This window comes from Eublepharis macularius, chromosome 4 (genome assembly GCF_028583425.1).
Source record: "Eublepharis macularius isolate TG4126 chromosome 4, MPM_Emac_v1.0, whole genome shotgun sequence".
NCBI classification, from domain to species: domain Eukaryota; kingdom Metazoa; phylum Chordata; class Lepidosauria; order Squamata; family Eublepharidae; genus Eublepharis; species Eublepharis macularius.
This window is the reverse complement of record NC_072793.1, coordinates 97,518,141-97,531,034: the sequence shown is the minus strand read 5'-3', so window position 1 is coordinate 97,531,034 and position 12,894 is coordinate 97,518,141. Positions and strand designations below refer to the sequence as shown.

General features: G+C 43.5%; 1 protein-coding gene across 4 annotated transcripts in view; it reads left to right on the top strand.

Moving 5' to 3' along the window:
- Positions 1–8,602, top strand: part of RASSF1 (Ras association domain family member 1) — a 56,644-nt gene extending 48,042 nt beyond the window's left edge. For all 4 annotated transcript variants that reach the window (XM_054976894.1, XM_054976892.1, XM_054976895.1 and 1 more), the window contains 4 exons: positions 3,675–3,779; positions 4,120–4,417; positions 6,082–6,197; positions 7,020–8,602. In XM_054976894.1, coding sequence (XP_054832869.1) covers positions 3,675–3,779; positions 4,120–4,417; positions 6,082–6,197; positions 7,020–7,166 — 666 coding nt within the window. In that variant the 3' untranslated portion in view covers positions 7,167–8,602. The remainder of the gene's footprint in view (positions 1–3,674; positions 3,780–4,119; positions 4,418–6,081; positions 6,198–7,019) is intronic.
- Positions 8,603–12,894: the final 4,292 nt, after the last annotated feature.

Sequence of the window (12,894 nt, the reverse complement as noted above, 5' to 3'; positions counted from 1 at the left end):
TCTTACGACATAATTCAATAAACTCGTTCTGACTTTCCCATGACGGATAATGAGCCTGTCCTTTCATTGTTCTGTCTTCCATGTTTTTCTGTTTGACATTAGTCAAATGGTCACAAATGAAATGATGCTGTCACAATAAGCTATAATTTCAAGAGTTCCAAGAAAGTTACTGTTATATGGGTCACCTATCAGATTTTATCTCCTTGGAATGCTAAACCTCTTGAAGCAAGGAATAAGGTAACATCTAATAATCTTTCCAGTATTTCCTTTTCATCTTGTAGTTCTGTTAATATTAGATTTATGTTCTCCTTGTCTACTCCCATGTCTACCTGACAGTGATTGCCATAATTACTTCCACAGGCAATAGCAGGTTTTATGTACTATGCCAGTTTTTCATAACTAGTGAATACCCTTTTTTGCCAGCATATTGCATTGTTTGTACCTTTCTTACGGACATGGACATGGAAAACAATACAGTGCTTGGTTGGAAACACTCCAAACAAGCCAGTATCTTGTTATAATTTCTTTCCAGTTGGAAGCCTTATGGTTCAAAAGAAATCCAGGAAAATTATGCCCATCAACATCTTTTGTCATTAACCTTGCTAGAGTCCATGGTTCTTCAAAAGTCAGAATAGCAGCTAGAACAATTTTTTGATTAGCAAAATCTACAATGGTTGTTGGGGGTTTTCCGGGCTGTATTGCCGTGGTCTTGGCATTGTAGTTCCTGACGTTTCGCCAGCAGCTGTGGCTGGCATCTTCAGAGGTGTAGCACCAAAAGACAGAGATCTCTCAGTGTCACAGTGTGGAAAAGATGTAGGTCATTTGTATCTACTCAGGAGGGGTGGGGTTGAGCTGAGTCATTCTGTAAGAGTTTCCCAGGGTGTGGAATGCTAATGGCGGGAGGCTTCACTGTAACCTGAGGAGGTTCTTTTGCATATGGATTGGTGCTTGATGTGCTAATCTTCTCTGCAGGGCTATTGTCGGGTGTGGAGTGTTTTGTTGGCCTGGTGTTTTTCAGAACTGGAGCCCATGCTCTGTTCATTCTTAAGGTTTCTTCTTTCCTGTTGAAGTTTTGCTTATGCTTGTGAATTTCAATGGCTTCCCTGTGCAGTCTGACAAAGTAGTTGGAAGTGTTGTCCAGTATACTGGACAACACTTCCAACTACTTTGTCAGACTGCACAGGGAAGCCATTGAAATTCACAAGCATAAGCAAAACTTCAACAGGAAAGAAGAAACCTTAAGAATGAACAGAGCATGGGCTCCAGTTCTGAAAAACACCAGGCCAACAAAACACTCCACACCCGACAATAGCCCTGCAGAGAAGATTAGCACATCAAGCACCAATCCATATGCAAAAGAACCTCCTCAGGTTACAGTGAAGCCTCCCGCCATTAGCATTCCACACCCTGGGAAACTCTTACAGAATGACTCAGCTCAACCCCACCCCTCCTGAGTAGATACAAATGACCTACATCTTTTCCACACTGTGACACTGAGAGATCTCTGTCTTTTGGTGCTACACCTCTGAAGATGCCAGCCACAGCTGCTGGCGAAACGTCAGGAACTACAATGCCAAGACCACGGCAATACAGCCCGGAAAACCCCCAACAACCATCGTTCTCCGGCCGTGAAAGCCTTCGACAATACATAAAATCTACAATGTTTTTAGGCCACAAGTATGGATCTTTGAAAATGAAAGAATCAGATAGTGTAGGACTACTCTATCCTGTTTTCTGTAAACCTTCTGAATGTGTCGGTAGTGCTACCTGACTATCTTCTACCATTACACTGGAGTCACAAGATGTATGTTCCAGCAACTTTTCTTTGTCATCACCTACTGCTACCACAGACTGATTCTCTATACTGAGATTATTTTCATGTTGATTTTGTTCATGAGGGGAAATCTTGCAGTCCCCAGAGGGTGAGGTTGATCAGCATGTTCCCTTCTATGCACTGGAGAAACAGGAAAAACTAATGTCAGACCAGAATTTGAAATAGCAGCTTGACTTTTGCTTACTGGCACAATCACAATACTCTGATTCTCTGATACGTATCCTGTACTTAACCCGTGTTCTGCAGCTTCAGGGAATCCAAGCAGTGGTTAGGCGCTGCAATTGGTAAGTGTAGCATAAGTATACCTTGCAGCTTTTCTGGTAATGATAGGATTCTCATTTTCTCTCTGATGCCGTATCTTAATCATGAAGCCTAGTATACTACCATATTCCTTGGTTGGCGAAACATTAAGCAAAGGTGTGGTATGATTATCTGAGTTTCTCTTACTACACCCACATGTATGGTGACTGCATACTGGGATTTTATCAGCTGATCACAGCTGTAAGAGGAAATTGGGAAGTGAGCCAATAATTGCAGTTTAGTATAGTGAATTCACTCAGCCCCCTAGGGCAAGCAGGGAGGAAAATATTATGAATACATAAGATGGTTCATTTAATTAAAAATGAAGTGGAGCAGGATAAAATGCACAAATGCAATTCATCCATGGCCTATTTGCTGTCAGGTCCAAACAGTTCTTGTGCCCAATCTGAATTCAAAATGCATTTTAGAGAAGTTTGAAAAAAAGGGGGGATTGGATTCTGTAGAAGCATCTTCTAATAACATGCATGTGTTTCAAGAGTGCCCATACCCTTTTAGAGTGCAAGGATAATTGTCATCTTGATCCAGTAGGGGAGCTGCACCTGACAGAGCAAGGAGGTAAGGGGGCAGGAAGCCCAAGCTTCCAGAGCTAATTTTCATGGCAGCAGGGCGATTATCTTACCTTCTGAGATAAAATAACTGGGTAAAGAGCGTTAGTCCTTGGATTACAGAATAGTGATTAGTGAACAGTTTTATAAATTGTATGTGTAGATAAAGGAGGGAAGGTAGCATGGTATGGCCCAATTTCATCTGATCTCGGAAGGTAAGCAGAGTGAGTACTTCAGTGGGAGACCACCAAGGAAAATTCTGCAGAGGAAGGCAATGGCAAACCACCTTTGCTTCTCTCTTGCCTTGAAAGCCCCAGCAGGGGTTGCCATAAGACAGTTGTGACTTGATGACCCTTTACACACAAGTATGTATATAAGGGTCTGGACATCTGTGGTCACCTCTATCTCCCCAAGACCTGTGGCATGGAATTTTGGGGAGATAGGTTTTTGATGTTGTGCTGGGTTTTGCAAATGATGTTGTTTTGCTGCTGCTTGCCTGAGGCAGAAGTCCAGTGTGAGGAAAAGTAACAGCTCCTTTTTTGTACTGTCTGGAAGATGGGAATAATCATTTCTCTCCTCACATGGGGAAGTAGCAACAGGAAGGCACTGCTGGTGCCTCCTACAAAAGCCTTGTAAAGTCATCCTGCCATTTGTCCTTGGAAAACTTGTGGGAGGTGGAAAAAGAACGGTGAGATTCTTTCTCCTTCACACTGGGCATTTGTTGAAGTGCAAGAGCACTCATCACTGGCAAACAGAATTTATGGAGCGTTGATGTTTGTCATGGAAAACAAATCCTCCTGTTAAGAAAGGGTATCCATGTAGTCATATGTAGGATGTGAGGATAGCTAAGCATGGCATTCCTCCTTCTGCACCTCAGAAATTGGGAGTAGAGGTCATTTAGATATGAAAGCATTTGTGAGATTTTAGCCTTCTGTGAAGTGAGAATTAATTGCAGACTATCAATTCTTTTACAGGATGAGCAGATTGACTGGGAGAAACCCATTTTGTCCCAAACTGAGATTGAGCAGAAGATAAAAGAATACAACAGCCAGATCAACAGCAATCTCTTCATGAGTTTGGTAAGTTTAGGAGCCAAGTGATGAGATTCTGGTGCCTGTGATTTCCTTCCCAGCCTGACTCCTTAAACCAGAAACTGTTACATAGTAACTATTCCAGATGTTATAGTAGTCATCCCTAACTTCATATTATTCTGCAGTTGCTTCACTGAATGCAAAAAGGTCCAGCCTAAATAATCCATTTTACAGAGGTTGCACCAGAAGCTCTCCTGAGCTTGTATGAATTTACTTTGGCTTCATTACTCCTTAAGAGGCTGTGACCTAAGCTTCGTTAGGTTCTTGCCAAGTTTTTATATCATGAGACTGCCTCAGTACATAGCTCACTGTATCTCTGCTCCTACAGAACAAAGATGGTTCCTACACTGGCTTCATCAAAGTGCAATTAAAACTGATCCGGCCTGTCTCAGTACCTGCCAATAAAAAGGCACCCTCAATCCAAGACACCAGGAAGAGCTCCTTGCGTAGCCAAGCAGTAAAGCGCCGCACCTCATTCTACCTACCAAAGGACACAATCAAGCACTTGCATATAATTTCTCGTACATGTGCCAGTGAGGTCATTGAAGCCTTGCTCAAGAAATTCATGGTAGTTGATAATCCCCGCAAGTTTGCCCTCTTTGAGAGAACAGAAAAAGATGACCAAGGTACTGTGCTTCTTTCTATTCATCTCCCAGAGAATCTAGGTTGCTGCTAGTTCCAGGCTTGTAAATAGCTATTGGCTGGTAGCCAGTTGCTTCCAAGTGACCAAGAAAAGATTTTGTCAACTGAAAGAGTTGGTTCATTCTTCATTATAGTTTTCATCATGCCATAGATGACAAAATTGTGTGGGCCTGCAACTCTTAAAAAGTTTTTTGTGCGCTAGTAACTTTTTCAGACTAATTTGTACAGTAGCAGCAACCAAGTGATACAATCTAATAACTGCAGTTAAAAAATAAGAGGTTGGAAACAGCTGTGCATAAGGGACACAGGGCAAGTTTGTTCATTTTCTCTTGAAAAGAAATGTGATCCAAGTCTCATCTGTGAAGTACCTGCATATGTAGAAGAACAGCTCTGTACGAGAGCTTATTTTCATTGGGTTGGATTGAATGATCTGGTGGTATAAGGGGTGTGCAGTTTAGTTCGGAATGGGATTAAAATACTGAATTTTGGCTGATTCAGTAAAATTTGTGTATTCCAAATCAAAAAAAGGTATCTTGAATTTTTACCAAATTTTCAGAAAAATTTGGCCACTGTTTCAGTGGGAAAATCACTCTGGGGGCTATCCGGAGGGCTGGGGTGGGTGGGTTATTTTTCAACCAAAGTTCACCAGCTTTGGAGGGAACCTTCTCCTGACTGTTCCGTAAAGACCCTCCAAATTTCATGAAGATTGGACCCCAGTGGCCAGTTGTATAGGCCCCTGAACAAGGTGCCACCAGCCACTCTGCTGTTTCCAATGGGAAAAATATCAGAGCCGACCCCCACTGCAGAACACACTGGGGCAAGGCTTCCAGTAGAAAACAGTGGCTGATTTTTTTAAAAAAAAATAGCCAAATCAAATTAGAGAATCTATTCTAAATTCAGGGAATTCTGGATTCCCCCCCCCCCCCTCAATTTGGTACAAATATTCGGTTTTACCAGTTTGGGAGGGGATGCACACTCCTACCCCCAAACAGTTTCCTTCCAGCCCTAGAAAAAGTGATTCTTGGAGTTGCAGGACTCAGGTAGACTAATAACCATATTTATTCATTAAAATATTTATACCCCGCCTTTCCCCATGGCTCAAAGGTTGGGGGACTTCACTGAGATGGGGAAGGGAGCAAAATTCCTTCTCATTCTCCTCCTTCCACAAGCTCCACTGACAAAAGTGGGATAAGGATCAATTTACCCATACCCCCAAGTGCAGCCCGCAAATCACACAGTTAATCCACATACGTCTTGTAACCCCATGTCTGGAACCAACTTTTCCAGAATCAGAAGGGAGCACTGGGAAAGGGGAATGTAGCAAAGATTTGTACTTGCCAACACCTTTTGATCTGTGGATCTAGCCCACTACTAATTACAAGTAAGCATTATGTCTGTCTCATGCTCTAAATTACCCCTTAACTGGAATGGCCAGGAAGAAAAAGTAGCTGAATTTGTCTCGCATTATTTGCTTATGATCAGTTCCCTGTAGCACACCCTACGAAGAAAAATTAGAATAAAAAATGGGTGGTTAAAAGCACTATCTTGTGGGAAAAATGAACTGTGTTAAGCAAAAATTGTATCTCTTGAGTGAGCGAGTGTTAATACAGTTGCTTTTATAATTCTTTCTGATGTTCTTATGTATCAGTGTATCTCCGCAAGCTTTCTGATGAGGAACAACCACTGCGTCTTCGGCTGCTGGCTGGCCCTAGTGAAAAAGCACTTAGCTTTGTTCTCAAGGAGAATGAGACTGGAGAAGTCAATGTGAGTATGGATATTAACTAGTACATCTAAGGCCTTTACTACATTATATGGGATTGGCCACACATCTGTTTTGTAGCAGGCAGGGCCAATAGCTATTGGTTGACATTGAACACCTGGTTCCTCTTTTCTCTGCCTAGCCAGGAAGAAGGCAATATATGGGTACACAGACTTCCCTTCTGTGTGGCTGTTTTAACCAGGAACTAGAATATTAGAGAGTTGCATCCTGCCATTTAAGAACAGCTGCTATCTTTTAAAACTATTTGTCTGATGCACCCAAAGGATGGGGTTTCTGGGATTAAGAGCTGAGCATTTAATAGTCTTGATTTTCTAAACCCTTTTTGTGAGAGATCAGAAATCTAGGCTTGGTGTTAGGGTTTGGGGGCATCATTTTCATTCTATTGCCCCACTGAAAATGGCTCAGGGACTCAGTTGTAGAGAACTGGTTGATTAGCAGAGCTTACAATTAAAATTAAAAAATAGGCAAATGGATGAAACACATGCCTGGAATCCTTCTGTATACTTTTGAGTCTGATTCATACTATTGGTCAAGAGAGTATAGCAAGATAGTTTACAAAAAGGACTTGAAATATAACTGTGCACACTAGAATAAATCTTGAGAAAGTCACACAGTAGATTTATATAGAGATGTTGCATTATAGAGATCCTTGAGTATTGCTTTGTGCATCTCCATTGATCTATGCATACAGCTTTTACCACCTAAACCTCTCCTGTCCAGATCTAGCCTCTTTCTGGATGAATAAAGCATAAGTTCTTTTAAACTAATGTCAACTCTGTCACTACTTCCTCCTCGCTGTTTTGTAGTGGGATGCTTTTAGTATGCCTGAGCTGCAGAACTTCCTGCGTATCCTGCAACGTGAAGAAGAGGAGCATGTCAGGCAGATCCTGCAGAAATATACCCACTGCCGTCAAAAGATTCAGGAGGCACTGGCCACCCAGACCCCAGGTTGAGGTGCTTGTTCCAGATCCAGCATTCCAGTAGCAATAAGATGCCGGATACAAAGAAGTGGTGAAACCAAGAGGACTACGAATGAAACAATCCTAGGACTGTCTGTAGACTGAATGTATCTCTTTGGAGGGGCAGGGGGATGGGAATGGGGCAACAGGGATGTCCAGTTCCCTTGGTGAGTCAGTGAGTGGGTGCATGTGTGTCTGCTCCTCATGGAGTGAATGGTTAATGGAGGTGTTGAGTGCAAGGCACAGTGGGATCAGGTAGGAACTACCTGTGGAATGAGTGTAAAGATACAAAAAAGTATGTCTGTGGCAACCAGGAATGTAATGCCACTTTCATATCCCCAGACTGGCTCAGGGGTATGTTTAGCCAGTTTGAGGTTTTAACATGAATGGGGCTGACCAAAGTGACCACAAATTTAGATGTATCCTCAAGAAGCCTCCCTAGCAAGCACTTTGCCTCAAAACATCTTTTGTATTTTTGTTGGGAATCTCATTGTGAAGGGTCATGGACAGGATTAAATAGACTTGTCAACCTTATCTTGTTTGAGCCATATAACAGTAGAACATCTAGAAGAACTGAAATTTCAGGTGCCTATCAGCTAGAGGTGTTGGTTGGGTTGTGGCGATACAAAATGGGTGGGGGTGGGATAAAGTCTGTTCCCCACTCAGGTCAAATAGAAATGGAAGGTAAGAACAGCTGGATAGCCTTGATAGTATGTGTGGTCAAAAGCAAAATGCCAAAGGAGTAATATCCCAAAGAAAAGCAAGGGAGTTTCTGGTAAATTTCTCCCACTGTTAACTGTAACTCCAGTGCTTACTAATTAGAATTGCTGTTTAGGTTAAGATTGACACCAAAAAACAAGGACATTAAAATGAATTGGTGTAGAGCAGTATCCCAAAAACACAGATCTATGAAACTGAGGAGGAAACAGACTTTTTCTTATTCAGACATCCCTGATGTAGCCTTGTATATGAAAAATGTGCAGATGAGGGACATGACAAATCCCAGGATTCAGATTGCTCTTTTGGTGAGGGCAGCCATTACTTTTACTGTGCCTCATTTGTGCACGCAACTATGCGCCTCCATGTCTTTGACAGACATTGGCATGTTTAAGAGGCACCCTGACTTGAGCAGTACCTAGCAGGGAATCTGTTCCCATCGTTGAGTAGTAGTTGTACTTGTTTGTTGGGAGGGGGTGGCGTCCGTACTACTGCTTATGTTTACGGAGTTTGATCACATCTGTTTGTATGTTCTGTGAAAAGTGAAGTACATTCAGAGCAAATGCTTAGAGAAAACATTGCTTATTAGCAGTGGCAGGTCCTATTGGAGAGTACAGTTTAAAATGAAGGTTGCTTTGAGCATTCAGAGGATGAAATCTCAACTACTCATGTTGCAAATGGTGCTGTTTGTATGCCAATCAATAAAAGATTCAGGGGTGAGAAATGCCTACTGCCTGTGTTCCTCTGGAACTATTTTCTTACTATGAAAATCTTTAGTAATAATAGTGGATAAATGACTGCCCCATCTGCTGTTGAGATTCATTAGGTTATCCCAGACCAGAATCCCTTGACAGGCTCCTTAAAATCCTAAGACATAAAAGGCAAACCATGTTGTCGATGACTCACTTATCCCTGCGCATATGCAGAATGCAGGGATAAGAAGTGAGTGTCCTCCAGCTGATCCACCGGCAAGGGAAAGTGGTGGCGGAGCCCACCCACCCACCACTTGGCTGGACAAGGAGAAAGCGGGTTTGCCCACCTCCCTGCCCAGCTGAGCCTTTCTGGGCCTCTAGAGGCTCCAGGAGGTGGTGGGGAGGCAAATAGTTTTGCCCCCACTCCTTATCCCTGTGTTTTGTGCTGATCCCTGCCCAGCTGATCCACAGCCCAGCCCGGCAGCCCGCTACAGCATGGGGCTGCCCAGTCCACTGCGATGCAGGGCGGCCCGAATGCCCATCCGGCCACAGCGTGGCTGGCTGTGGCCCGTGCCAGCCCGGTCCCCACTGCTAGAGCCTGTTGTATTCTTTCACAACGGACTCTGCCACTAGTAGAGAAATTATAGGGATCCTTACAGATGCAAAGTCTTTAGAGAGAGTGAATGTTGTAATAACATGCCCTTGCTATATACAACACAAACCCTACTGTATAATAGTGATTGAAATGTCTAGGTATATTTAATTTTATTTATTTATTTCTATTCTGCCCTCCCCGCGAGCAGGCTCAGGGCGGGTAACAACATATTAAAATACAAAATACAATAAAAATCCATACACACTTAAAACAGGATGGTGGACAGCCTTCACAGGGAGGGTTAAGTTTTTATACACCCCTTTTCTTTTTTTCAGGCTGGTGGAGGCCCAGCCTCAGCCATATGCCTGGTGGAACAACTCTGTCTTGCAGACCCGGCGGAAGGATAGTAGGTCCTGCCGGGCTCTGCTTTCAGCAGACAGTGTTCCACCAGGTGAGAGCCAGGACCAAAAAGGCCCTGGCCCTAGTTGAGGCTAGGCGGGCCTCCTTGGGGCCAAGGACCACCAACAGCTGTTTGTTCCCTGATCGGAGTGTCCTCTGGGGAATATATGGGGAGAGACGGTCCCGTAGATAAGCTGGTCCCAGTCTGCACAGGGCCTTATAGGTCAATACCAGAACCTTGAATCTAATCCAATACAAATACAACCAATACAAATCGCGTAAGAACGGTGTTATATGTGCCTTATTTGGCATTCACAATAACATGCACCGCTGCATTTTGTACCAGCTGTAATCTTCGGGTCAGGCTCAAGGGCAGCACCACATAGAGCGAGTTACAGTAATCTAGCCTAGGGATGACCATTGCTTGGATCACTGTAGTTAAGTCACGGGTTGACAGGTAAGGGACAAGTTGCCTGGTCTGCCGCAGATGGAAAAAAGAGGACCTGACAACTGCTGTGACCTGTGCCTCCATTTTCAGGGAGGCATCAAAAATCACCCCCAGGCTCTTAACCCTCAGAACTGGCACTAACGGTGCCCCATCGAGGGCCAGGAGCCAGAGTCCCAAACCTAATCCCCTGTGGCTCAAGTACAGGACCTCTGTCTTCGTCGGGTTCAGTTTCAGCCGACTCTGCTTCAACCAACTAGTCACAGCTGCAAAAGCATGTTCCAGGACATCTGGGGCTGAGCTGGGCCAGCTGTCCATCATCAGGTACAACTGGGTGTCATTTGCATATTGATGACACCCAAGTCCAAAACTTTGCACCAACTGGGCAAGGGGGCGCATATAGATGTTAAACAATAATGGGGAGAGTATTGCTCCCTGTGGGACCCTGCACACCAAAGGGTGGTGGGATGACAATTTCTCCGCAAGCACCACCCTCTGTCCCTGACCGTGGAGAAAAGAGACAAGCCACTGTAAGGCAGTCCCTTGTATCCCCACATCGGCAAGGCGGTGAGTCAGAAGATCGTAATAGACTGTATCGAACACTGCCGACAGATCCAATAATAGCAGCGCCGAGCCGCCTCGATCCAGATGTCTACGAAGATCGTCTGTGAGGGTGACCAGCAACATCTCCATCCCATGTCCCGGATGGAACCCGTACTGGAAGGGGTCTAAGGCCGAGACATCCTTCAAGAAGCCCTGCAGCTGTTCCACCACTGCCTGCTCAATCACCTTTCCCAGAAACCGGAGGTTCGAAACCGGGCAGTAATTGACCAGGTCGGTGGGGTCCAGCGATGGTTTCTTTAAAAGAGACCTCACCACAGCTTCCTAATAAGTCTGCATGAATCAAAATAATGTTTGTATCTTGTGTCTTTGTAGCAGCTGCTCCATACAGATGCCCTTTAACACAGGTTGGTGCTACGAAGACATTTTTATCATGCCTTGCTCTACAGGTATGGGCAAGAAAGATATCATCCTACTCGCCAAACATGTTAGTTGCAGAAGGAGTCTTCTTTTGTGGCTGCAGGACCTGTACTAGACTACATATGATCTCTAATATATCTCAGAGACTACCTCAGGACCAGATGCACTAACGCTATTCATATAAGTGCTAACAGGAGTGCTTCTTTGCAATACTACTTATCTTGGAGTCAGGCAAAATCCTTCAAGTCCATTGACTTGGACAGACTTGTGTGCCATCTGCTGGGCAAGCCATATAAACTTGTGTACTACAAAATAATATGACTGAGTTGGAGAGGGGGGGGTGCTTTTTGCAAATATTTTCAGCAGTGACAAGAAGCACTCTGTTTTTCAGAGCGGCTTAGTAATATTTGCTGTTTCAGAAAGCACTGTCTTTGAGGTAAATTGCTTTTTTTAGCCTTAGGAATGTCATGGAATCCAATCTAATTGGATATATAATGGCATCCCATTCTCTGCGATCTCTGCTAGGCTGAGATGGCCTTGAGTTTATTCACAGGAAGATGGTGATCGTCCAGTAATGGAAAGGATTTTTTTAAAAAAATATTTAAAGCATTTGTATGCTGCCTTTTTATCCAAAGTGATGTACATTAATACATAATTTAAAACCAATTTAAAAGTATATGAAAATTCAATAAACACACAACAGCAAGAACAGGGAAGAAGGCCACTAACAGTTATGAAGTACATGCCAAATGAAACAAAAAAAGTATTCACCAGCAAACAATACAGCAATAGAGAGGGACGGATGAAACCTCCTCGGGAGGCAGTTCTGAAGTTTTGGCACCGCCACCAAGAAGGCCCTTTCTTAAGTTGCCACCAATCTAGCCTCGGAAGGTTGGGGCAAGTGAAGCAGGGCCTCCAAAGATGGCCTGAGTTGAATGGGTAGGTAATAAATTGCAGCAATCCAGGAAACGAGACAACTGAAGAAGTTTTGGAAAGTATCTACTCCGTGAAAATTAATTTTGTCCTGTAAATAAAAAAGTGAACACTCGGTGCATCTCTACTAAAGGATGGAGAAAAGTTCTATATGTCTTCTTCATTTATGGCTCAGTTTTAAACTCATTTACATGGAAATAGTTGACCTGATTCTACCAAGATGAAAGAGAAGTGGTCAAAAAGACTACCCACTTTCTGAAAACTCCTATTAGAGATAGCACTGTCATGCATAGAGGTAGAAATCTTTTCTAAGTCCAGCATGAGGAAGATACAAAGAAACAAGATTTTACTTGAAACGGTTCCTTCATACACAGGGCAAGTTTAATGGAAATGTGCAGGAACTAATACAAAGGCCGAATAAAAGTGAAGGAAGGATGACAGTCTTTGGGAACCAGGAACCAACTTCTGTCTCATCCTCATATTGTAATGAAATAATTGTGTCTACTCAATTACGTTTGCTGTTGTGAAGGGGAGGGGCATTTATAAGAGATGGGTAGCTGTTGGGGATGAGGAAATACAGCGGGCGGGGGTGGGGCTGCAAGAAATTAGAGCTATCGTCGTGCTAGGCTTCAACTGAACAAATGAGAACAGGTAGAAATCCAACAGGTGCACTCTTCGATGTATTTCCACAGTCGAAGGCCATGTCAGCTGAATTTCTGCAGCTCACACAGCCTATAAAGATATCAAAGGTTTTCCCCTAACGACAAAACAAGATCAGGGCTGACACATACAGATTCTTTGGTAGCAACATTCACTGGCCAAGACTGGTTTCCACCTGCAGAACATTGCAACGCCTTTAAAATTTGGAGAAAGGGAGGTTTGACTAGGGTTATTGATGTAATTCACAACAAACTTTTGAGGGGGAAATCAGAGCTAGAAGCCAAGATAAAAGATAAATTG